Below are 26,676 nucleotides of genomic sequence, written 5' to 3' on the forward strand. Positions count from 1 at the left end.
TAACCCCGAAACATCAACTATAAAGCCTAAACCCTAAACTTTCAAATCTAAACCCTAAAACATCAACTCTAAACCCTAAACGTAAGCCCTGCACCCTAAATCCTATATTTTCTGAAATTCGAACCCTAAACCCTAAAACCCTAAACCTTCAAATCTAAACCCTAAAACATCAACTCTAAACCTTAAACGTAAACCCTAAACCCTAAAACCAACCCCAAACCTTCAAATCTAAACCCTAAAACATCAACTCTAGGGTTTTAGGGTTTAGGTGGAATTAGGATTTCGGGGTAGGGTTTAGAGTTGAAAGTTTAGGGGTTAGGGTTTAGAGTTGATGTTTTAGGGTTTAGGGTTAATTTTTTAGGGTTTAGAGTTTACTTTTTAGGGTGTAGGATTTAGTGTTGATAGTTTAGGGTTTAGTGTTTAGGGTTTAGAGTTGAAATTTAGGGTTTAGGGTTTAGAGTTGAAGGTTTTGGGTTTTGGGTTTTAGGGTTTAGAGTTGATGTTTTGGATTTAGGGTTTAGAGTTGATGTTTCGGGATTTAGGGTTCGTATTTCAAAAACAAATAGCGTTTAGGATTGATGGTTTAAGGTTTATGGTTCGTATTTAAAAAAAATGGGTTTAGCATTGATGGTTTAGGGTTTAGAGTTGTGTTTTAGGGTTAGGGTTTGAATTTCGAAATAGTATAAGTCAAAAAAAAATTTAAAAAATTAATTTTTATTTTTTTATATTTTTATTTATTTAAATATTTATTTATTATATATATAAAGAGCAACGGCATAAGAGTTTTTTGCCACTTAATGAAGAAGATATTTTTGAAAATGTCCTTTTAGTGGTGGTAAAAATGAAAAGTGGTAGCATGAAAGTGCTAAACATATAATTTTCCTTTGTTTTGATTTATTTGATAGTGGTTAGCAACAGTAGTGTATTATTTTCTTTTGAACTTTCTTTGGTCCAAGAAGAATAACATAACTGGTTTTAATTTTTTGTATTTTGTTTTATATTATTAAATTTCATTATATTAAAATATCGCTATTTAATTTTGGTTAGATTTAAAATGTATTATATATATTATTTAAATATATTTAATCAGATATTATGAAAACAAAAATTTAGAAATTTCTATAATATTTTAAAATGTGCTGCTTGGTGCTCTCTCTTTATTCAGGTGCTGAAGTGGTGCATTGTGAAGAAATTATTAGATTTGATTAGTATAAACATTTATCCTCTCTCTAAATAAAATCAATTAGTATTTTAAATTAACCAACCTCTATTTATATAATGAAAGAATATTTTCTCATTAATTATATTTTAATTAAATAGGCAACCAAAATTTATAAACTTTAAAACGAAATTTTAATAAATGTTAATTGTTAAATACAAATGAAAATAAAGTTTTGTTGTTTTAAATAAGTTATGGTTGAACATTCCAATTTCCAAAATAGTTGTATATTTGTTTTTTTTTCTTGTGACACTGATGGTTGTATATTGGTTACATAAATATTTTTGCAACAGTCACTGGGACAACCATTCAAGTTTGTTACTCCCTCTGTTCTCGAAAGTGAGATTTTTTAGATTTTTTTCTTGTTCCACAAAAAAAGATTTTCTATATTGTTAAGGTATTTTTTTTTATACTTTTGAAGGAAAAGAAAGAGAAGAAATATTTCTATTCTATGTTTTTCAAATTAAATATAATACATCAAATATTTCATTTTAATGTGAATTTTTCATCTTTTTAAGAAGTGAATGATAAGAATTATGAGGAGGAGAAAGGGGATATGATTGGTTAGAAGAGTTGGTGGAATTGTCAGCGAAATTAATAAAGAAGAAACAAGAGGAGAAACATTTATATTTAATATTTCCAAATAGAAAAAAATACAACAAAATAATGTAGTTTAACGTGAACTGTTCATATTTTCCAAAACTGCAAAATAAAAATAAGAAACAAAGAAAAAATATATGACTTGCGGACGAATTGAAATAATTGTAATTAAAATTGATGGACAAGAAAGAAAAAGAGGAGCTGAGATGTAATAAGGAAGAGGAGGATTGAGAAGTGAAGGATGAGACGTGAGGAGTGAAAAGGAAAGTGGAGAGTGAAGAGTAAAGGAGAGGAAGAGTGAAGAGGGAGAGGAGAGTGAGAACCGAGCATGTGTTAAGCACAATTTACATATTATAATATGTTATATTTATTAAAACTATATAGTATAAAACAATAGATTTATAGTGAACCTGAAAAGTGAAAATAAGAAATGAAAAATTAGAACTGATGAGTGAGGAAGAGAACAAGGAGATGGAAGAAAGTGAGGAGTGAAGAAGGGAATGACAATGACATATTATAATATGACAATAACATAGAGTAGTATGTTAGTGTATTTTAATTTATACATGGTTGCAGACTGATTGTTTTGGTGTAGAATAAAAAGAAACTATGAAAACTAACTGTGGTTGTACAAGAAGTCAGATTTTATGTTTAAATAACTCTAAACAAGGTGATTCATATCAAAAATATTTAATTGTTTATAACTTTATATTACACAAAAAACTGATTTCTATTTTATTTGTTTAAGTAAAAAAAAATAGAATAGACTATTTAATATATGTAGAACTGTTCATCATCTTCTATAGTTTGATGTCTGATTTTTCTATTTTTCTCTTTCCAACTTTTGCTAATTAAGAACAGTTAACAACAATTTGAATCTACTAAATTTGTGTCATAATTTTTGTTTTTGTCAAATATTGATCATTAACACCTTTTTTAGTTAATGTTATTTCATGGTTGGTCAAAATAAGTTTGGAATAGAAAACAGATACTTAATTATGGATTAGAAGAAAATCATATAAGCTGCAAAAGAAAAAAACATGAATATGTGCGTGTGAGTTTTTAGGAGGATTAATGGAATAAATACATATTATATATGGTATATTTTAACCATTAGGCTCGTCGTGTGATTAGACCATGATTAACGCGGTTGCTTAGTTGGGTTTTTTTTAATGTAATTAGAATTAGAAAAAATAAATAAAATTAGCTTTTAATAGAAGAAACGTTTCTTAGTAAAGTGCTACAAAACACGGCTCTTATGAGACATGTGTCCCCCATTGAAAGAGTTGCGTTCATCTCTATCTCTCTCTCGACGGAATCATTCCGTGTCTCTCTCGCTCTCCTCGACGATGAATCACTATGCGTCTCTCTCGGTGTCTCTCTCTTGATGGAAACCCTCCGCGTCTCTCTCCCTCTCCTCGACGACTGCCTCTCTTTCTTAATCTCTCCTAGACGATGAATTTCATCACTCCGCATATCTCTCGGTGTCTCTCTCTCGACGGAATCACTTTGCGTCTCTCTCGCTCTCCTCGACAACATCAAATCGGCGACTATTGATGTTGATGCTCAGTCGAATCGATAAGTAAAGCTATTTTTTTTTCTTTTTATGTCTGAATCCTGTCTTAGATTGTACTTCTTCTATGTTATTTTGATTTGTTTGTTGTGTTGGTTTATGTCTCTTGATTTGTTTGTTGTGTTGGTTTATGTCTCTTGATTCTGTCTATTGTGTTTGTTTATGTCTCGTGATTAATGTATCGCTCACCTCTGATTCGTTTTGATTTGTTTATGTCTTTGTGTGTTAAGATGGATGGATCAAGAGACATGAAGGTCATCAAAGAAGAGGACTACAATTGCAATACAGGTAAAATAATTTTCTTTGATCTGTTAAATTGAATAAAAGTCTAAGAAAAAGCATTGTTTATATTCTTAGGTCGTTAATAAATGTTTTGGTTAGTGTTAGATTATGGTTATGTTACGTAATAATTAGATGTAATGGTTAGATAGAAATCAATGTTAAAGTTTGATGAATGTGTTAGATATATGTGCAATCGATTTGGTTGGGTGTGATGAATGTGTTCATCTATTAAACCAAATGTTATTTTCTTTCTTTCTTCTATAAAACACAATCCTTCTTCTCTTCCATCTATCAAAAATATTGTTCTTTTCTTTCTCTTTTTTTTGACATATTCAGATATGGATTCCAATCCATATACGCAGAAGTCAAAAGTTTGTTGAACTTCGTAACAGGCAACAAGAAACTGTCTTTTTTTTAGTTTAAGATAGTGTTGAACTATCTTCATCACAAGTCCATGTTTTTGGCACTCAAGGTACTGAAGCTTCAAACTTTGGTGAAGACACTCATGCAGAGCGTAGAGAACGGAGGAAATGGACGCCAATAGATGATGTTGTGCTCATCAGCTCGTGGTTATACACACGCAAAGATCATGTTGTAGGGAATGAACAAAGATCTGGTACTTTTTGGAAAAGGATTGCAGCCTACTTTGCGGCAAGTCTGAAGGTTGCAGGCTGTGAACACAGAGAGCCAAGTCACTGTAAGCAACGTTGGCACAAGATAAATGAACTAGTCAGCCAGTTTTGTGGGTCGTATGAAGCTGAAACTAGAGAAAAAAAATAGCGGTAAAAAATGGGAATGATATTCTCAAACTATCTCATGAAATCTTCTTCAACAACCATAAAAAGAAATTCAGTCTTGAACATGCTTGGAAGGAGCTGCGCAATGACCCGAAATGGTGTGACCTTTCTACTTCTAAAACTGATGGAAACGCTAAAAGGAGGAAGTGTGATGACGGTGCACAATCATCAAGCTCTCACGCAAATGAAACCAACACTGCTGAAGATGACCAAGGAACCAATCTTCCACCAGGTGTTAAGGCAGCAAAAGGGCATGGTAAGAAGACGATGGCAGAGGGGAAGGCATTTTCTGAGTTTCAGAGTATGTGGTCCATTAAACAGAAGAATTTGGCAATGAAAGAAAGACTGTCAAAGATGAATCTGCCTGACAGTATAATTGCAAAAAAAAAAAAAAAACCGCTAGCTGAGTATGAAGAAGCTCTAAAGAAAAAGCTCATTAGTGACTTGTTGTCTATTTAGTTTAAGTTGAAGTTTAAGTCTAAGAAGAAGTTTGTTTGTCGTAGGTGTTGAGGTCGCGTAATTTAACTTTCTGTTTGTTGTTTGTTGAAGTTTAAGTCTAATGACTTGTTTGTTATTTGTTGTATTTTAACTATCTGTCTTTTTTTTCTTGTAATGTCATGAAGTTATTGTATTTTAACTATGGCTACTCTTTATTTTATGTAAACGCTTTCTTGTTCTGATGCCTTGTCGTGTGTCATTACTTTCAGGTCTTGAAAGAGTGAAAGAGTGGAGCATTGGGAGTGGAAGAATCACGGACTGAATTGAAGTCTTGTATTCTTGTGTAAACTATGTATTTATTCCAACGACGATTTAGAATGAACAAGCCATTGTTCATGCATATTGTTGATCGACTCTCCAATGAAGTTCAATTCTTTCGACAAAAGAAAGATGGTCTTGGGGCTTGGTCTCTATACACTTCAAAAGTATACAATAGCTATTCGTGTCTTGGCATATGGTATTGCGGCTGATACGGTTGACGAATACCTCCGGCTCGATACAACTACTACTCGGTCATGTTTGGAAAAGTTTGTAGAAGGAATAATATAGTTATTCGGTGATGAGTACCTAAGAAGATCAACACCGGCTGATCTTCAACGTCTACTTGATATTGGAGAGCATCGTGGATTTCCCGGGATGATAGGAAGCATCGATTGTATGCATTGGGAGTGGAAGAATTGTCCCACCGCTTGGAAATGTCAATATTCACGTGTTTCAGGAAAACTCACAATCATTTTAGAGGCGGTTGCTTCATCTGATCTATGGATATGTCATGTGTTTTTGAACCTCCAGGTACCTTAAATGATATCAATATTCTTGATCGCTCCTCTATTTTTGATGACATAATAAAAGGTCAAGCTCAGCAAGTGACTTTCTCTGTCAATGGAAGAGATTATCATTTCGCTTACTATCTCACCCGATGGTCTTTATCCGAAATAGGAAACTTTTATCCAATCTATTTCAATTCCCCAAGGGCTGAAAGCAGTTTTATTTGTTCAACATCAAGAAGCTGCCCAAAAAGATGTCGAGCGTGCTTTTGGAGTCTTGCAACCTCGATTTGCCATTGTTAAAAATCCAACAATTTTTTAGGATAATGTCAAAATTGGAAGACGAACAGATGGATACACTCAATTTGATGTTTCAGAGTTCCAACAAAGAGAAGAAAACAGAAGTTCACATGTGGATCTCACGTATTCTACAAATATCCCTACAAATATCGCCAATATGATGGGTGTTCGAACTAGAATTCGTGATAGACAAGTTCATCAACAACTGAAAACTGATTTGGTTGAACATATATGGCGTAAATTTGGACGTGATCAACATAACAACTGAGCTTGGATGTTTCTTTGAAATTATTATATTTTATTTTACTAATCTATGTTTTAATGTTTTTATTTTAAAATCTATATTTTAAATATTATCTTTGACTATGTTTTATTTAATAAATAAATTTTATCTTTAATAAAACAATATTTTATAATTTTTTTAAGAACCCTAAATTATGTTCTAGTTCTACCATTGGAGCACTCAGACTAATTGTTTTTTTAACAAAACTTCTTAACTTAAGTTTATTAGTTAAATATTTATTAAGAATCCCATTAGGGTTTCCCGTATTAATCATGTTTTTACTTTCTAAATTAATTTTATGGTTATTGCTTCTAATTTTCCTATACAAAAATAACAAAAGTGAAGAGCCTTTTAACTTTTATAAGAAAGAAGAATAAGTAGGGACATGAATCGACCACAGTGCCTTTTATATTATACAAGAATAATAAAAGTGAAAATATTTTATTATAAGAAATAAGAATAAGTGGGGACAGGAATCGACCACAATATGCCTTTTATATTGTCTATCTATTATTATAAAGAGGAGTGTCTCTCTCCTCCTAGGCGGCCATATCACTAAATAGAGAGAAAAAATGCCGACACCTGTCCCCTGAAACAAAACTCACCATTTCATTAATGTCTTATTGTGTATTGGTCACTTTGTTTTGATTCTTTATGGTTTTGATTATTTATGGGCTTATTGGAATCATCTTTTCTTATTTAGTTTTGTAACCCAAACTGATTGGGAGAGACGATCTTCTTTGCGATCTCACCAATCGTCTTCTTCAATCTGTGTTTTGTGATGATCTAAACCAAAGCCGGAGTCTTTGAATGTCGATTGAGACGAAACGTTTATCGTTTTTCGTTCTTACCCTCGAAGACGTTATGATGTCTTGATTCATCGGCTTTAAGAAACCTCTTAACTCCATCAACGCAAATCAAGCAGATGTCTCTGTAATGACCCAAATTCGGGCCCAAAAAATACAGGTCGAGGCCCAAATCCATTTCCAGAAGCCCATGGTATTTTTCTATAAAAAATCACCTCTATCCACTTTGTTTTTTCCAAAACATCAAAAATTTGGAAAAGAGAAGAGAGAGTTAAGAGAAATGGGAATATTGAATTGTAGAGAGTTCTGAGATCTTCGCCGGAGCCACCACACACCATGACGGCGCTGAACTCGTCCCCACCGTTCGCAACCCTAGGTAACCACCACAAACCGCCATGCATTTAGTTCAGTTTCGGCTGTTTTAGTAAATCAACCATAACTTCCTAACCGTTGAAAATTTCGTGCATTCAAGACAACCATCGTGTTCCTATCGTCGAGACGAAGCCATAGACACCAATCGCGCTGCAATCGGAGTCCGGACGAGCCCTCACGCGCATTACCACCGCCGCCACATCGCCGTCACCGGTGACTCTTCCGGTAAGCCACCGCCCTTTGATAGACTATGGATTTGACCCGTTTTTATTCATAGTTTATAGGTGTTTTACTAATATTTATATTATTATAGAGTCTATTTATTATATTTATAAGATCAAGAATGTTTTGTAAATAAGTGATGATTTTGGAGCATTTTGGAGATATTTGGAGGAAGCACCCGAGATGACCATCAAGATCGACAATCAGTCGATATTGGAGAGCTAGAATCGATTGATACACAAGTAATGGTGTCGATCGATAGCAAAGCGCGCAGAAGCCTGTTTGGTCACAGCCGACTTGAAGCCCAAGATTTCACTATTTTACAAGATTGCCCCTGACATGTTTTACCCTAATTATATAAGATTTGCCGCCATGTTAGAGGCAAAGTGTGCTTTCTTTGTGTTTCATTGTTTTATTGATAGATAGGAGAGATGATCCAAAATTATAATTTGTGATTGGAACTCCATTGATATTTATCTTAATTATTCTATGAAATTTTTATACTTAACTTTTGTTATGAATTGATTAGCCATATCTGAGTAGTTCTCTTGCTAGATTTTAAGGTTTAAATAGGTTAGGAGGGATTAGCCCCAACTATAGAATGATGAGTTGTGATAATCATCTTTAGAATTGTTCATTAATGCCTGTGTCTAAATTAGCTACCTAGTACTTGCCCTAGAATTGATTGATAAAAGCCATAGCTAATTCTCATCCTGAAAACATTCTAATTGAACTGTTTTTCTTGCTATGAGCAAGGCGGGAGCTGATCTAGTGAGTTTAGTAAGCATTCATTCAACCTGCGCAGAAAGCTTGACTAAAGTGCGTCGATCGATATCATACTTGAATAATCGATCGACGGTGCAATAGGTGTATCGATAGATACGCCCATTGGAATATCGATCGACCCTTTCTATAGATCAATATAACGAGAGTTGAGATTATAGATCTAGTTAATAGTCAACAAGTCAATGCTCGCAAAGGCCGAAAAACTTGTTGATCAAATAGTTGAGCTTTACATTATCATGCATGCAACTCATTAGGCATCTACATGATTATAATTCCAACTTTCCTGAATAAAAACCCTAAGTCTAGCTATTTCATTTTTAAACACCAAACCCCCAAAACTTGCTATTGAACAAATACTTGTTCAATATAAAACTGCAATTTACTTTCAAAACTCTTAAAAACATCTTTCTTAACAAATCATATTAGAATCTCTAGGTTCCCTACCTCCCTGTGAATTCGATCCCTAAGTAGTACAACTCGACCTCTTATTTGAGAGAGTATAAATCACTCCTTAGGGTAATTTGAGTGGTATCACCCTTCGCAGTCGCCGCCGATGACCAGCGCCGGTGACTCGCAGGCGACTCGCCAACCCGGCCGAGTCGACCCGGTGAGTCAACTCGGTCAACCGGTTGGTTTGACCGGTTTAAATTGATTTTGGTTTGGTTATGGTAAACAGGTCGGTTAGGACAAATTGATTTCTGGTCAAGGGTTGACCGAATTGATCTTGACCAGCGACCCTTGACCAGCGAGTTGAATTTTCCATAAACCTTGACCAGCCCCGTTTTAAACCGTTCGAAAGGCGTTCTGACTCGAGTTTTTGCCCTTATTTCAGATTTGGAGTCTATTTGAGCATCAGGGGTTCATAGATACCACTTCTTCTCCGTTTAAATCCTGAACAATTTAGTACTACCGTTATGGAAAGTTTAGTTTCGAAACATGACCCGTCTCTGTGAATCGAGTCTGTTTGAGAGTCTTGTTTCTTATTATTATTATTGACTGTTAAACCGAAAATAAGATAATAGAGGATTCAACAATTGTGTGAAATGATTGATGTTAAGAACAGTTACATATATGTATATATATGCGAGTCCATGTGTGGTGGATTGCGGGGTACAGAGACGTCTGTACTGGCTGCCTATGCTTGTGGATTTCGGGGGCACATGACGTCTATGCTAGCTATGCCTTGTTTGTGGAGATTGCGGGGTACAAAGATGTTTGTACTAACGACGCCTTTTGGATTGTAGGGGTACAGAGTGGACTACTAAGTTATATACGTATATCCTTATGAGGAAAATGCGGAGTGCAAAGAATAGCTATGTACTATCATTGCATTGTTTGTCGTTGTATGGTGCAATACGCATATGATTGTTCTGTGTGGTGTGTTAGACACCGTGTTTGTTTCATGCTAGAGCTAGACCTACATAGTTGTAGTGCTATTAACTGAGTCAGTGGTTTGCGGGGCAACCCATACCTCGTTGGGCAACTCCCTTGTTGCTCACCCCTCCTTTCGTTTCTCCTTTCAGGTGAGACCGACGAGCAGGAGTGATTATCGGACCGGTGCTATTGGAATTTTGGGCTACTATCGCTTCTATCTCTTTTATCGTTATTGGGCTTTTAGGCCTTTAGACTTTATCGTTATGTTATTTCCTATTTCAGACTTTCGGATTTATGTTGTCTTTATATTTCGGACTTATGTCGTTATTTATATTTTGGATGTTATTTTATATTATGGATTTCCAGCATGGATGTTGACTTTTAAGTATTTATAAATAGAAATTTCAGATATTATTATTTATCGTATTATTATTATTATTATTATGCAAATCGGGGTGTCACAGTGTCATTCAATGCTCTACTTATCCCTCTTTTATCAGTGTTTCTCCACCTATAAAAAAGTAAGCTTTCATCTCTTGAACATCATCCCCACAGTGTGATAATAAAAACGTTTTTGCAGTATAATGGCTGGCTAACTCATCTGTTCTTCAGATGGCGGATGTTCTTCCACCATTGAGGTGCGACTAAACTTCTCCTTGATGCAAAGGTTTTCCAGTTCTTAAATCTCATGGTTATTGTATTTTTTTAAATATTGGGGCATTCACATTCATAAGTATAGAACTTTTATATTTAGATCTTTATTGAACCTCTTTTGAATGAGTTTTTTTGAAACGGTTTGTTGATTATGCTTTTTTCACATTTGTGTCAGTCGACTCTCATGCCAGCCACTGTGAATGGTCAACGTCTCACCACTTTCCGACACCGTCTCAAGGCTGGTTCAGTGTTCACACACAGCTGATTCGATGTGACTCGGTGCAATTAGAACTACACGCTCTGTCTGACTCTTCTTATTTTCTATTTTTCCTTATTAATAAACTTATTAGTACGATTAATTTATAATATAAGCAAATATAACAAAAAAATATAACACAAAAGAAACAAATAAATGCCAAAAAAACAATAACAATTGTTAATATTATCAATTACTAACATTCTACAAAACAATTATAATAACTTTGAAAAATAGTTCCTCTAAATGAGAACTTCATTCTTCAATAATTTATAAACACTCACAAAAGGATACAATGGTATTAGAAATCTCGATCTCATTCTCTTTTGATCGAATCCGATTGATTTATGTATTTTATAGTGTTTTAAAACTTAAAACACTATAAAAACTTACAATTCAGGATTAAAACATCAAAAACACTAAAAATTCGATCATTTTAGTTATATAATTGAAATTTGGTGTATAAAACACCATATCATACTCATACTCAAATTAACATAAAAGAAAACTTATACAAAATTATATTTTATGTAAAAACAGACTCATCAAATTCCGTGCATATCGCGGCCCTCCTCCAGTAGAATAATAATAAAAGTGAAGAGATTTTTAATTTTTATAAGAAAGAAGAATAAGTGGGGATAGGAGACGACCACATGGTAGGTCTGAGACTTATTATCCGAGATCCGGATTCGATCATAGATCCTCTTTGAATCCGCTCTGAAAATAAGATATATGGGATGCATGGACCCGAATCAAGATAGTAAAATCTTGTATCCGTACAAACCGAATCCGAATATCTTAATTTTTAGATCTGGATATCCAAATCCGGATCCGTATTTTTAAAACACATTAAATTTTTAAATTTTATTAATATTTATATTTGATATATTAATATTTATACATGAATTAATCTTATAATATTATAGATATATATAAATATATTTATAAATATTTAATTTATGTATTATATTAAAAAAATTAGTATTGTTTTTTACATATTATTTTTAATTATTTTTACGGATTCATATCTGAATATCTGCGGTTAATAGAATATCAAAACCGATATCGAAATCTGGATATCCGAAAACCACGAATCCCGATTCGGACATCAATTTCACGGTTCTGGGTACGCTGAATTTTATCCGGATTTGTCCCAGGCCTATAGCTCTACCATTTGCGCAACATCCCCATCTTTGCCTGAACGACAAACCAATATGAGCTTCACCTCTCATCTCCAAGCGACCAACCTCATGGTGGTCGGAGCAAAATCGCCGGTGGATCGTCGCCGGAAAGCACTTGAGAGAGTGAATAAAGAGCTCTCAAGAGGCAAGTACGAAACTGCACTCTCTCTCGTCAAGCAACTCAAGGGAAAACATGGCTGCCTCTCTGCCTTCGCCTCTGCCAAATTGGTCTCTCTTCTCTCCTATCTCCTCTCTTTCATTCTTGCTTCTTCTTTTAATAACTCCCTTCTTCGATTTTTTTTTTAGCTTCCCAAGAAATCACCAGTACTGGATACATTGGGTGGGTTGATCGATTCAGTCTCCAGAAGCTTTGAATCTGTTTCTGCTGAAGCGGTAATCTTACTATTAGCTATCCAATTTTCAGTGTTTCTTGATTGCCTTGTCTTAAGCAAAACTGGTTTTTAATTTGCAGAATTCAGTAAAAAAATTTCAAGAGCACAAAGCTATAACTTCTCCTTCTGAAGAAGATTGGTTCGCTGTTGTTCAGGTGAAAATCTTGTAGCAAAATAAGTTTTTTTTTTCTTTTGTGATTTAACTGTCTATGTCCAGTTTCTTTCTACTTAACATGTTCATATTTCGTCATAGGATCCTTGTGTAATGTATCTATCTTATGGATGTGTATGTAGCATGAATCAGGCCATTTTCTGGTTGGTTATTTGCTTGGAGTTCTTCCAAGACGCTATGAAATACCAAATTTGGAAGCTATGAGGGATAATGTAACTGGGAGAGTAGAATTTGTGGGCTTCGAGTTCCTCAAACAAGTGAGTTGTTTTGGTGCATAGGGAAAATGTTAAATGAATGCTCAAGCCTGTTATTACTGCAGGTTGGTGCTGCAAACCAATTTATGAAAGATGATGTGGATCTTTCGGTATGTAACTAAACACTCAAGCTGCAATAGACAGTTTCGGTTACTGGTTATTGGTCATTAATGTGTCTTTCCGTTGTTTATTTGGGATGAGTTTTTTTAAGAAGACTGGATTTGTGACCATGTTGCGGGTTTACCGATCTTTTATGTATCTTCTTGACTAACATGTTTTGACTTATACCATGAAGGTCTCTCAAGGCTATATATCGTCCAAGGTAATATTTATCTCAAACTTACCTGTGATTGATATATAGATTTACATAGCTAGAGCTGTTTCTGTAGTGAGTGGTTGGAACTGTAAGTGCAGACACTGAACAACTTCTCTTGTGTGATACTTGGAGGAATGGTAACAGAACATATGCTTTTCGGATACTCGGAAGGTTTCTACTCCGATGTTGTCAAGGTTATGTCGTCTCAAATGTCTTACTCATATGCAGAGAGATTAATTTCTTATGTTTTATAAAAAAATTCTGGTTTTGCAGTTGAACAATGTTCTCCAATGGCGAGGGTTCACAGAAATGGAAAAGGCGGCTCATATCAGATGGGCTGCTTCCAACACTGTATCTTTGTTACATTCATACAATGAAGCAAGAGTTTCACTAGCAAAAGCAATGGCCAAAGCCAAACCGATTGGTGCTTGTATTGAAGCCATTGAATCTGCAATTTCTAGACATTATATGTAAACTAATTTTGTATTCTTCCTAATAACTTCAGCTTCCTTTTAAGAGACACTGTATACATTACCGGATATGCAAACACCCAATTTAAACCACATAAGATCTCAAAAATCTTATGAAAGAGAGACCAGACTATTTTACAGGCTTAGACTCAACGAGGGCATGGAAATGAAGTAGAAAAAATCAAAACGTTATATTTTTTAAAAAATTACTTGAAATATAAGTTGGCTATCACTTTTGAAAATATAATCAATTAAAAATATCTAAATATATAAATTATTATTGAAATTTTTATAAATTATTTTTTATTATAAATGATTTTAGAGATTTAATTTAGGTTTTTTTTTTGAAATATGACTCAAAACAAAAAGTCAAACACAAAACTAACCCATGATTTTGGAACTTTCATTTGCCATATTCACTTCAGAAGTTCGGATTATTTACGAAAATGTCATTAACTACATCTCTTTCATTTTCTCTCTATGTTCATAAAAAAAAAATCCAAGATTTTGATTTTCAACTTTGTAAGGTTCAAACTCATGATTCTTGGTCATTAACAAGTGGGTCGGTTTCGAGGTGAAGTTCTGTGTGATAGGAGAAGCTAATCAACTTATCTCACTGGTTAAAAATATGAAAATAATTTTTTTTCCAGATCTATTCGTCAAAAGACTTATACGGAAGCCTTTTTGTCAATGTAGAGGTTAGTTTTGCAATTTACTTAATGTGTGATTTTAGAGAATATTTCTCTCGAAGTCTTTTAACTTTTCTTTGTTACAAAAAAATCTTAAAAATATCAGAGAAGACTTCTTGGTAAGTCATCTAAGATAAACAAGTTAGTTTTGCAATTGACCGGATTGTGTCAGAAATTTGACTTTTTCTAGATGACTTATACGGAATTCTTCCGCCCTGTAAGTCTTCCGAATTCTCATTGTAAGTCTTCTCATTGTCGGTGTAAGTCGTCTCGGGTTACTTTTGCAATTAAAAAATAAAACTTAAATATTTAATTTTAGTTTGATGACTTCATGTAAGTCTTCCGAAAGATAACTTACAAGGAAGTCTTCCAGAATTTTATTCTGAGATTCTGGTCAAACTTTGGTTATCACATAAGACTTTCGTGTAAGTTTTATGTCGGAAAACTTACATGGAAATCGTCTAATTAAATGAAATATTTAATTTTTATTTTTCTGGTGGAAGATTTACATGTAAGTCTTGTAGAGAAAGTCAAATTTCTGACACAATTCGTTCAATTGTAAAAGTAACATGTTTATCATAGAAAACTTCCCGGTAAGTCTTCTCTGGTATTTTTGAGATTTTTCCAAAGACAAAGTAAGCCGATAATTACAAAGGAAGACTTCCAAAAAAGTCTCCAACTAACATGTTTATCATAGAAGACTTCCCGATAAGTTTTCTCTGGTATTTTTGAAATTTCGCTGCTTAAGTGCGGCCCATTGTTGTCTGTTACGAGCTCCGAGTTCTCGCTGGTATCTTTGCTCACTACAGGTGATAGGGCTTTGTTGTGAGATCATTTTTTGGAGGCAAGTGTCTAGACAAGCCAATACTATCGACTCGTGACTCATGTTATAACTGATGCCTTACTATGGAGTTTCGGATCTTGCATGATGCATACTCTTGGCGACTTTCTCAAGTTTCTCTCGAGTGCTCTCTCCTACGTCTTCCTGTCCTTCAATCGTGTTTTTCATTACTGTCTTCTTTTTTTTTTTCTCTTTTTTCCAATGAATGTATAAAGGTACACGTGAATTACAAAGAAACCAAGAAAACAGTCCATGCAAATAGAGAGACCGTTGATAATGAATAATCCATTTACAAGCATTTACAGAAGCAGATGATAAAAGGGAATTGATTTTGAACGTTTTCATTAGGGTATTAAGATCCATCTGTGAGTAATTTGCAGCGAAAGGGATTAGTAAGCGAACTTCCGATCTCCATAAAAGATTGGCCATAGTTGAACTAAAAACTCAACCTGCAAATAGAATATCCATCAAAAACTGATGATTCAATTCACTAGAAAATAGAACAGATCAGATAAATAAGCCCTTCTCACCTTCTTCGGAGAAAGCAAAAACACCACCAAGCATGTCGTCATCGTCGTCATCATCATCATCTAGTTTTCTTTGATCAGATGGAGCATTCTTGTTCTCTGCTTCTTTAGCAGTTTCCTTAAAAAACTGCTCAAAGTTTGGGTAGCCATCATCAACAGGTCCCTCCTCACTTTCGTCCGCAGCATTCATGCTGAGATCAGAAGGGTTAGAACTTACATTTGAAGCTCCGCTTGTCCCGCTGTTGTTTACAATTGTTGTTTCAGCGGGCAGGGAGGCGTTCTTTAGCAACATATGAGCGTCGTCTACAGTATAATCAGTGTCTTTCACAGCAGAAGAAATGGAAACCACTGGTTGTTTGAATGTTACAATTCCGCTATGAGGGTCTTGGTTCGGAGTTAGTGCAAAATGGGAGGAACTACTTCCTCTACCTGCAAAGTTCAGTTATAGGGTTTGAGAAACGTCGACATGCATCTATTATAGGAAAGTTAATATGATTACCTACCTTTAACTAGCCGAGGATCAGAATAAGAAGAAGAAGAATCTGAATCTCTTTCAACAGGAAATCCTCTGCATGCAAAACAAGGATAAGGGTTATTGACAAACGCAATTCAAAAACATGTGATGCAGTAAGTTTTACCTGTTACGCATACTGGAATACACACTGTGAAAATTATCGAACACAGGCAGCAGATCCTTGCGCCTGATATCAACCTCATTTGCAGATACTTTCTCGATTTCCATCTCCCCGTGGTTCAATCCAGCGGAGTCCGGTCGAAACATGGGATAGAAAGATATCTGGATTTTTAAGGGTAATGTTAGCGACATGATGTTTTTTTTTATTGTAAGGAAATAGCAGACAAGTAAACAGAACCTCTGAGTTCTGCCAGATTGGTTTTCTTCCCGAGTTTATTAGAACCTCCGCATTGGCAACATAAACGTGGTGTTTCTCGAGAGGCTTCGCTAGATCAGAAGCATCAACGCTGTCCTCTGCAACTCTTCCGCATACATTCTCTTCTCTCTCTGGCCAATCTGTTCTCCGGCAGACATCCCAACACTGAACGGGTTCGACTTTCACTCTTAATTCCTCTTCAGCTGCTCCTATTCGCGAACTGCTCTCAGCCTGGTCTCCTCCTCCAAGAGATGGAATGAGTTTGTATTGAACTACATGACCCGATGGAGTGTAAACCAGTAGATAGTCTAACGCAGGAGCTGACACCTGCGGGACTGCCTGATGGAAAACAGCAGCAAGACAGCCAGAAGGGAAGGACGGTTTTCCTACAACGGAACTGGCAGCATGGAAGAAATTGCTGCATTTGATTCGGCTAACCACCGAAAGAGTTACGGATGCTGGTGGTGGAAACGTAAAATGGGTGGTGCTAAGCGATGGGCTCGACCACCACGGCAGGGACAATGTCGGAGCAAGCGTTGGTCCATCGACATGAGAACTCCGTATCTCAATAACATTATCTCCTCCAAACGGGGACAGAACATAAATATGGCAAGTACCCTTAGATGACACGATTGCAATCCACTGGCTGTAGCTACTAAAGCAAATATCTTGTATTACCTGTGGGAATACAACAGCAACGTTCACAGAACAAAAATAATAATACAAGAGAATAAGGAATAAGGAACATACAGCTGATGTCATGCCACGATGCAGTTTGTAAAGAGGCACATGGGAAGAGCTCCAATCATAGCTTTGGGGACCTGGTCCATTCTTTGAAGGCGATGGCATAATCCGGAAAACGTTAATATTGTTACCGTGGATCGAGGCCGTCACTAATAGAGTGCCACTTTGGTCGAAGCAGAGCGCCGATATTGGACTGGTGTGAGCCCTGAATTGTGCTATAATAGCTCGGGATTCAAAATCCTTGACAATAACCTGATATCGACATGATAAGAGAGACATTAACGTTATAACATAATTCACTAGCGATAGAAGACATGATACTAATGATGCTTTCTCTAGGAGACTAACCGTTCCAGCAACATCTGAATCTGCAGCAGAAGTTGCGCCGCCCCGACCAACTTTCTGGCCAGGACTGGAGGAAAGAGAGGAACCAGGAACGTCATGTTTTAGATCTTGACAGTATTTAGATATAGTCTTGTAACCTTTGTCACCTAAATTAAGTAAACCCGCCGCCAGATGCTTACTAGATTCCATGGCGTATCTCGCCACTAGATTACCACCGCTAGGGGAGGTAGATGGACTGACTCCAGGGGGGGTAACATTCTGAGGGCTAAGGCGACCTATGCTAGAGGACAAGGGATTATTGGAAGCATAAGCTAACCATCTAGATCCGACAGCCATTGGTCCATATCCGACATCGACCCCTTGGTTTCCAAGCTGAGGAACAGGATATGAGAGGACACTGAACTTGTTTTCAAGAGTTAGCGCATCAAAACAGTATATCTGCATCAAAATGCAAAATGAGGTAAGCTAAGCTCTCTACCATATAACAAGAGATAGAACGTAGAAGCTAACCTGTGAACCGAGGCCAACAGCTACAATCCGGGGACTGCATCTGACCATATAGACAGTAGATCGGAATCTCAAAACATGAACGTAGTTGTGAGATCTAAGTGAATAGAATCGTACAGCCGTGGGAGATAGGGAAAGAGCATCATCATCATAACCATTTCTAATAGGAGGAACTGAGCCCTTGGCTTCATCAGCAACTGCTACAAGCATGGGATGCGAAGCTCTAAATCCTTCGGTTCCTTCACATTTAGCAGGTAAAGGCTGCATCTGTAGAAACGTAACTGGATCATCCCGCCTCGACACAAGTTCGCTGACATCACTTGCATCGTCGATATCAAGGACTTGAAACCCGTTGGCATAACCTAGTAACAGAAGGTTCTTGAAACAAGATTCACTTGTATGTAACCTATCGAAGGAAGACCACAGCACCTGCTTCATCAAACACATGAAAGTTAGGCAATCATTGATCCCATCAAACCGAACTTAACTTGTAGAATCTATAACAAAAAAATAAAAAAAATGTAGTATTCCTAAATCTAATCATAAGATGAATTAATCAGACTTCAAATTAAAAGACCCAAAATCGAAATCAAATTGAGACTAAACCTGATCCTTGAGCTCGTGGGATTCGGGGGAGAGAGAAGCAGCGACGGAAGCGCTAGCTGAGCGCACGCCGGAGGAAGCGGTTCTGATACAGGTTGATATGAATTTTAGGGAATTAGGCAAAAATCCATTTGTACCGTTTCTCGTCTGATGATTATCTCCGTTGCTGCTGCTGCTGCTCTTCATAATACTGATAAATAAAATCCTTTTGAAAGCATAAACCGTCGGCAAGGAAGGGATAATAACAAATATTAGATCTTTCAATTCTTGAAACAGTGAAGCCACCACACCTTTGTTGTTAGTCGGATTAGCGGTGGAATTTGTATTATAATTTTTTTTTTGTTGCTTTTGATGACCTTATTCACGGGGAAGAACACGAAGAAGACGAGACCAAGAAGATGAAGTAGTAGAAGAAACGGTTCTTTTCTTTTTCGATTTCGTCTTTTTTTTTTCCTTTCTCTCTTTTTTTGTTTTGTTCTTTTCTGTTCTGAGGCTTTAGTTTTTGGTTATTATTTTTTTTTATTTTCACTTCGATTTTGTAATATTTCAGAGCGTCGCTGTCAGACGGAAATAAAAAAGAGAGTTACTGTCGTGCCGTGTGAAGGGTGTTAGATTGCTAGAGAAGCAACAGTTGAGCAATTTTCGTTGATACTTGTTTTTTACGCGAAAGGTTTTGGGCCCAAGCGCATCGAAGACGAGCAATTTACCCAAACTCGTCTTATAGTCCAACTACATGTATATATCAAATGAGGCAAACAACATTGAATCTTCTGACTTTCTATTTCCAGTTTATTTAAACATAAACTAATAACTAAACATGCAGGCACCAAATAGATTCAAAACAGACTTAATTCACGAAGATTTATTAGAATTAAAATAGGAAAATTCTCTCAAATAACCATTTTTAAGTTTTTGTCATAAAAATAGCATTCGAAGAAGAAAATGACTAAAATAACCATAATATTTATTTTTTATTTATTTAAATCTGAAACCATATCCCCAAAAACTCATCCATTAACTCTAAACCCTAAGTATAGATTAGTTAATAAAAATGTATTTTTATCTTTTAATAAAATTTATTTTGGTCATTTTCTTCATTGAATGATATTTTTGTGAACATAAACTAAAAATGGTTATCATAAAAAAATTCTCATTAAAATATGTATCTTTCAAATTCTATGACGCGTACGGAAATTACGAGAGTAGCTCTTATCGTAAAAATAGAAAAAATGGTGTGTACAAACCTTGGTTGCTCAAATGGACTCTAAATTGGAACGGTTGAAATAGATACATGGTGATCTCGTTAAAATGACCAGAAAATCTATGGTCAACCCTATCAACTCAAACCCAGACTGGTTAACTCAAAACAAATTTAACTAAATTGAACTAACCGGTTAACTTTAATCCAAAATCAATTAAAAAAAATAATTTAATTAAACCATGAAGTAAACCGGTTAAGCAAGTCACAAGTAGGGATAGCAGTTGAAATCGAAAAGCTCTTTTGGTGGTCCTCGTCTTCCCAACTGTCGATCGATGCATCAAGATTCCTGTCGATTGTGGCCTTAAATCGATTGTCGAACGATGGCTCAGGCTGGGTGTCGATCGATTCTTCATTGTCTGACTCGTGTTTTGCTCTAGAATCGCAGCGACATACTGCTATGAAACTCGGGTCATCTCAAATCTCCACGTAGGACGTTTGTGGCTTCACAAATCTCACTGGATCATAGTCGATATTAGGGCCTATGAGTGTCAGGCACAACTGGTTAGTCTGCATGTAACAGACTGCTCCTACAGTAGCCATGAAGGCTCTCACAAGTAATAGAGAAGAATTCCAGTTAAGCTTAATATCCAGTGTTGAACAAAGTGATCAAATAGAGAAGGCTGCATGATAATAGACTGAAGGTTTAAAGAAGCATAGAAGAATGGAGAGGAGTTGAAGTCGGGTCGTCCATACAAAGGATGGTCGTACAAGTGGCCGTACGAGGCCGAACCATCCGGGTCGGCGAAAGCATATTGAGTCGACCACAAGTTACCCGATTGAAGTTAACTTGGAGTTTCACCATTCTTACATCCGTTCCTGCATCAGACCATTGAGAGGATAAGACCACCTCCATCGGTAAAACCGATCAAGGTTTCTAAAAGAAAAACAAAAATTAATATTATAATGTATTTATCTTTTTGAAGCAGCTGAAAGGTTTTGAGAGTGACATCTGTTACTTTATGGTAGAACCCAGTTCTGAAAATGTCCAAACAAGAACCTTTGATGCTTCTCTTTCATAATTTTCTTATTTTTTTTTTACTTTTAATTGTTAGAACCCCTTACTATCTATACCGATGGAGCTGCTCTAAGGCAGGCTGTCAAGAGCTGTAAAGTAAAAGCAACTTTAGCCCTTGGCCAAAGCGTGTGAAGCTCCATAGCCGTTTATTTCAAAACGGGATACTCCTTCCCTTTGACCTCACGTGCTTTTCATTTAACCTAGCTAGCCTATGTCATGTCTAAGCCTCCTATATATTGTAAACTTGTTCATTAATTAAAGCAACACGATTCTGAGAATCTTTCTCTAATGTTCATCACGAATCTCACATATCTTTACACATAGTTCTCATACTCTCTTTTTGTCTCTTTTTAATTTTTCAATACCTTTCTTATTCTCTAAAATCATATGGTATTAGACCGAAGTTAGCTTTGGTATTTAGTTTCTGAATGTTTTTCAGCTTCAGTTCAAGATACAATCTTTATTCTTCATTTTGTTCTAGCAAGACAAGATGGAGGGAAACCACAAGGTTATCACGGTTCCGGAAGGGTAGTTAGAACTACCTGTTGTGGTAAAGGCTGGTGAAGACATCTATTGGGAGACTAGGGTTCTGGAGTCATATCACAGATGTGGCGCCAAACTAGTGGCCAAGGAAGGAGAATGAAGTGTAGTTGGTGGAGATCTAGCTGCGGCCACCGAGAAGAAATGGATTCAAGATGATCTAATGGTGCTTTCATAAAGGTCCCTTGAAGTCCATCTCTTGGAAGCCTACAACTACTGTGAGAATCCTAAGCACCTATGGGAAACACTTCTGAAGACGTTTGGTAACACTACCAATCTGAGCCGAGTGTTTGAGCTCAAGAGAGCCATCAACAACCTTGCACAAGAAGAGGAGGAGTTCACCAAGCACTTGGGAAAGTATAGATCACTATGGTCTGAGCTTGAAACCTTGAGGCCAAACACAACAGATCAAGAGACACTCATGGAGAGGCATGAGCAAGATCAAGTGTTTGGATTGATGTTGACATTGAATCCGACGTTCAATGACGTGATCAAGCACATACTACGGTCTCCAAACCTTCCATCTATGGAGGAGGTATGTGCATAGCTACAGAAGGAAGATGGATCACTCGGCCTCTTTGGTGGGAAAGGAGACATGGCGTTATCCAACAAGGCCGAGACCATCAAAGCTAACAAAGCTGCTTACCGTGGAGAGGAAAGGAAGTTCAGTGGTAACTGTGATCATTGCAAGAAGCCAGGGCACAAGAGGAGTCAATGTTGGATCCTACATCTCCATCTCAAGCCGGCTAAATTCAACAAAAAGAGGGAGGGAAGAGCTCAGCTTTCTGCTGAGGCAAGTGAGGCCGGTTCATCAGTCATCTGTTCAGGCGGGTGAAATTGAAGGTAGAGCCTTGGCCTCTCATCATCAAGGAGCCGATAAGAACATGGAGCATGAGGTGATTACGAAGTCTGACATTGATGCCCTGATCAAAGCCCTTAAGGAGTCTGGTAACAAACTCGGAAACACTCTTGGTTACTCATATACTGCTCATAGAATGTCTAGAACTTGTGATAACTTGCTAGATAAGATGACATGAAAATGAGACTTGAAACACCTAGGACTCACATTGCGCAAAACATGATTAAGCCATTGATTATAGATTCAGGTGCATCTCATCTTATGATTAGTGATATGATTAGTGATCATTCTCTGATTAAAGACATAGAACCTACTCATGGACATGTAATGATAGCTAATGGTGATAGAATTCTTATTAAAGGAATAGGAAACCTGAAACTATTTGATAAAGAATCTAGAGCTTTTTACATGCCTGAGTTTACTTCAAACCTTTTATCTGTCAAGAAATGCACTATTGATCTACATTGCAATGTTATTTTTAGTCCTAATGATGTTAATTTTCAGGATATTGAGAGCATTAAGTTGATTGGGCAAGGAGTAACCAAAGAAGATCTTTATCTACTTGAAGACATTGCCCTTATTTCTGTTTCTAGTTGTTTGTTGAGTTTTGTTTTAAGTAAGGGTGCATTATGGCATTCTATGCTAGGACATCCACATGTTCAGCCTTGAATTTAATGTTACCAGGTGTCATATTTAAGAATAATGATTGTGAAACTTGTATTTTGGGAAAACATTGTAAGACTGTGTTAAAGAGATCTACTACTATTTATGATAATTGCTTTGATATGATTCACTCTGATGTATGGACTGCTCCCTGTTTATCTAGAGATAATTACGAGTACTTTGTCACATTCATAGATAAAAAATCTAAATACACCTAGATAACACTCATTAAAACAAAGGATAAGGTCCTTGATGCATTTAAAAACTTTCAATCTTATGTATCTAACCAGTATAATGCCAAGATTAAGATTTCCAGGTCTGATAATGGTGGAGAGTATATTGGCCATGCATTCAAGAATCAGCTACCTCAACATGGAATCCTTCATCAGACAAGCTTTCCCTACACTCCTCAACAAAATGGAGTGGCCGAGAGGAAGAACAAACATCGTATGGAGGTGGCAAGGTCGATGATGTTCCAAATGAGTGTGCCAAAGAGATTTTGGAGTGATGTCATGATCACTGCTTGCTATCTTATCAATAGGATACCAACCAGGATCTCGGAGGATCAGTCACCTTATGAAGTTCTCAACAAAAGCAAACCAGTTTTAGATCATTTTGAGGGTATTTGGGTGTGTGAGCTTTGTTCTGGTTCCGGGAGAGACAAGGAACAAGCTTGAGGCTAAGAGTGAAAAGCTATGTTGATTGGGTACTCAACTACACAAAAGAGATACAAATGCTTTAATCCAGAGACCAAGAGATTGTGTCTAGATATGTCAAGTTCTTTGAAGAGAAGAGCTATTATGAAGAAAAAGAACGGAAAGACTTGGAAGATCTTTCTCGGCCATCATATAGAGCCACAAGCTTGAGACAGATATTGGAAGGACTTGGGATTGGTGTATCCCAAGATCAGCAAGAGGAACACTCATCAGTAGTACATGAAGCTGAAGAACCATCCCACATTGATCATGAGGGAGGGAACGAAAATGAGGCTGATAATCATGAAGATCAAGACTTGAATTATCCTGATCAAAGTGGACACAAAATGTACATGAACCTGGTAATGAAGAACACCATTAAAACCAGGAACCAGGAGAAGTAGAAGCAACTGAGCCAGCGGCTGTTACTTTGAGAAGAAGCACACATCTCAAGAGGGATGCTTCCAACTGGGTAAACACGAGAATGTACTACAATGCCTAGGCTGTGGAGCATCCTTCTCAGGCTGTGTGTACCTTTGCTAAGTTCCCTGAAGATAATTGTGCATTCATGATATGTTTGGACGCAAGTTATGTACCAAGATCATATGAAGAGCAATTATGCATGAGGAATGGAACAAATCAGTAGAAGATGAGGAAAATGCTATGATTAAGAATGATATCTGGTATGAGAGTGAGTTACCAAAGGGGAAGAAGGCTGTGAAAAGTAGATGGATCTTCACGATCAAATACCTACCTAATGGAGAGATTGATAGGCACAAGACAAGATTAGTTGCAAGAGGATATACTCAGACCTATGGAGAGGATTATATTGACACCTTTGCACCTGTTTCCAAGCTTCACACAATTAGGATTGTCTTATTGTTGGCTGTGAACCTTGAGTGGGGACTTTGGCAAATGGATGTGAAGAATGCCTTTCTTCAAGGGAGTTGGAAGATGAAGTCTATATGCATCCTCCACCAGGTCTTGAAGGTCTTGTGACGTGATATCACTCAAATTACCCTAAGGACTGAATTTACTCTCTCAAATAAGAGGTCCAATTGTAGTACTTAGGGATCGGATCCACAAGGAGCTAGAGAACCTAATAAATCTAATTGGATTTGTTAAGTAAGGTGCTTTAATGATTTAAATTTAAAATTGCAGTTTGTTGAGCAAGTAATTACTCGATTGATTGGTTGAGGTTTTAGTGTTTAAAAAGGAAATAGCTAGACTTAGGGTTTTTATTCAGGAAACTTGGAATTATAATCCTACAGATGCCTAATAAGTTGCATGCATGATAATATAGAGCTCAACACTTATAAACGAACCACTAGGCTTTCAGTAAGGCCCCAATCCGGCTGCCTAAGCCGCGGTTAATACCTCACGTCGCTCGGTCCATACACTGACCGAACCTCTCAAAATTTTGCCCTTTATCTATATTATCGCCCATAGGCGAGGGCTAACTTAGACCTTAGCTTAAGACTACCTTAGTCATTCCCTAGCTTAGATCATTTCAACTCATACGCAGCGGATATTCTCTACTTCACTATTGGTCTACAGCCAATATAATACTTGTCTGGTCGAATCACCTCAGCTAATGGTTAGTATACTCAACTACCAGCTAGCTCCAAGGTCAATCCCGAATCCAAATCAAGGCATACAAATCTGAGGTTCCGTTCCCCTAACCATTCTATGTAGATCTATGAAACATTGCTAGATCATACCTTTGCCACATCCACGGAGTTTGTTAGCTCATTGTCCCAGCTGACTTAGCTGTTTAGCTAGCTCATCCAGCTAGCTGAGCTAAACCACTTCACTTGAGGTTCCATCACTCTCGACCAGCTGATAGAGCTGTGAGGTAGCTTTGACCAGCTCCCCGTCTACTCGTACAGCTCTCTTATACCTGCATAAACTCTTCCCTTTGGTACTTAGTCATTCAGCCAACCATCCCCACAGACTAAGTACCTTTGGGAAGTCTCCAGCTACATTTCTGGCCACTTCCAATAGTGCTCTAAAAATTAATTAAAATTCATGAAAACTCATGATAAATTCCAACTAAGGGATTCCCATAATTGAAATCCAATGAATCGGCCCAGATCATATGGATCCCGATCATGATCAGTCCGGCCAAGGCCATGGACATCATCCTTGAACCGGCCAAGGCCATGGTTCTGTGCTATCAAGTCTTAAGCGTATTCTCCCCTGGAGCCAAGTCCTCTCATGGACTAATAATGCCCATCAGATCCTAAGTCAATCAACCAACCACACCACATGACTCAGAACTGATGAGTCTTCACACTTACCTAACCAGCCATGGAACCATGTCCCAATCAACCCGATAAATCTTACCCTTACAACCGGTGCATCCTTTGATCAGTCAGATCAGACACTTTGATCCATCACCTATGGATCAGGTCGTCCATCTTTGCCCAAGACCAGATGACACACGTCCTTCTCCTCATGCGGCCACTACTGCTGTCCCATAACAGTTTCCGTTTACTCGGTTAACTGTCATGGATAACTACCTTGCTGAAACATCACGACTCTTCACCCCTGGACTATGATCATGGCCAATCATACCCATCAATAGATCACACTCTGATGGATCAGGCCGTGATCAACACAAACCCAGTTTCCATGTCCCGCCCCATATAGTATGGCCGATGCATTGCATCCATCCATCACACCGTATGGACGAGTTGTACCAACTATGATCCGGCCCCTTCCTCAACTACTGGATCCTTATATAACTTCACAATATATGTAGTCTTCAAGGGCGTGCCATGCTTGGCCAGGACCAGTTTCACAAGAGACATAAACATAAACCGGAAAGTAATCATAAACTGGTTACCTTATATATGATCTGATTAGATCATGTGCCTTCCCTTATCATGGACGTCCATGCTCCTCCAAAGCACGCATCCAT

General features: G+C 36.9%; 3 protein-coding genes and 1 long non-coding RNA gene across 4 annotated transcripts; 3 read left to right on the top strand and 1 right to left on the bottom strand.

Moving 5' to 3' along the window:
- Positions 1-841: 841 nt before the first annotated feature.
- LOC111200756 lies at positions 842-8,085 on the top strand. Its single transcript, XR_002654318.2, has 3 exons — positions 842-3,401; positions 3,623-3,680; positions 5,179-8,085. It is a non-coding gene; the product is annotated as an uncharacterized LOC111200756 (long non-coding RNA).
- Positions 8,086-11,916: 3,831 nt separating this feature from the next.
- LOC106397188 lies at positions 11,917-13,667 on the top strand. The gene is made up of 8 exons (XM_013837762.3): positions 11,917-12,198; positions 12,277-12,363; positions 12,443-12,517; positions 12,657-12,791; positions 12,854-12,898; positions 13,084-13,110; positions 13,203-13,298; positions 13,378-13,667. The coding sequence occupies exons 1-8, from the start codon at positions 12,004-12,006 to the stop codon at positions 13,576-13,578; spliced, it is 861 nt and encodes a 286-aa protein (XP_013693216.2). The 5' UTR covers positions 11,917-12,003; the 3' UTR covers positions 13,579-13,667.
- A 1,771-nt stretch (positions 13,668-15,438) lies between these two features.
- Positions 15,439-19,221, bottom strand: LOC106415974 (autophagy-related protein 18h). The gene is made up of 9 exons (XM_013856789.3): positions 18,724-19,221; positions 18,121-18,546; positions 17,614-18,048; positions 17,272-17,517; positions 16,504-17,199; positions 16,270-16,427; positions 16,135-16,199; positions 15,635-16,060; positions 15,439-15,553 (listed from the first exon to the last, which is right to left on the bottom strand). The coding sequence occupies exons 1-9, from the start codon at positions 18,904-18,906 to the stop codon at positions 15,549-15,551; spliced, it is 2,640 nt and encodes an 879-aa protein (XP_013712243.2). The 5' UTR covers positions 18,907-19,221; the 3' UTR covers positions 15,439-15,548.
- A 418-nt stretch (positions 19,222-19,639) lies between these two features.
- On the top strand, positions 19,640-23,143 carry LOC125580870. Its single transcript, XM_048746134.1, has 2 exons — positions 19,640-22,484; positions 22,900-23,143. The coding sequence occupies exons 1-2, from the start codon at positions 22,097-22,099 to the stop codon at positions 22,905-22,907; spliced, it is 396 nt and encodes a 131-aa protein (XP_048602091.1). The 5' UTR covers positions 19,640-22,096; the 3' UTR covers positions 22,908-23,143.
- The last annotated feature ends 3,533 nt before the right edge of the window (positions 23,144-26,676 follow it).

This window comes from Brassica napus, chromosome A1 (genome assembly GCF_020379485.1).
Source record: "Brassica napus cultivar Da-Ae chromosome A1, Da-Ae, whole genome shotgun sequence".
NCBI lineage: Eukaryota > Viridiplantae > Streptophyta > Magnoliopsida > Brassicales > Brassicaceae > Brassica > Brassica napus.

Bases quoted from the DNA above. Each gene is read 5' to 3' on its own strand.
- LOC106397188 (XM_013837762.3), top strand. From the start codon at position 12,004: ATGAGCTTCACCTCTCATCTCCAAGCGACCAACCTCATGGTGGTCGGA. The intron at 12,792-12,853 runs GTGAGTTGTTTT...TTATTACTGCAG, and splicing joins GCTTCGAGTTCCTCAAACAA to GTTGGTGCTGCAAACCAATT. The intron at 13,111-13,202 runs GTAATATTTATC...CTGTAAGTGCAG, and splicing joins AAGGCTATATATCGTCCAAG to ACACTGAACAACTTCTCTTG.
- LOC106415974 (XM_013856789.3), bottom strand. From the start codon at position 18,906: ATGAAGAGCAGCAGCAGCAGCAACGGAGATAATCATCAGACGAGAAAC. The intron at 18,547-18,723 runs GTTTAGTCTCAA...TTGATGAAGCAG, and splicing joins CCCACGAGCTCAAGGATCAG to GTGCTGTGGTCTTCCTTCGA. The intron at 18,049-18,120 runs GTTAGCTTCTAC...ATTTTGATGCAG, and splicing joins CTGTTGGCCTCGGTTCACAG to ATATACTGTTTTGATGCGCT.
- LOC125580870 (XM_048746134.1), top strand. From the start codon at position 22,097: ATGGATCACTCGGCCTCTTTGGTGGGAAAGGAGACATGGCGTTATCCA.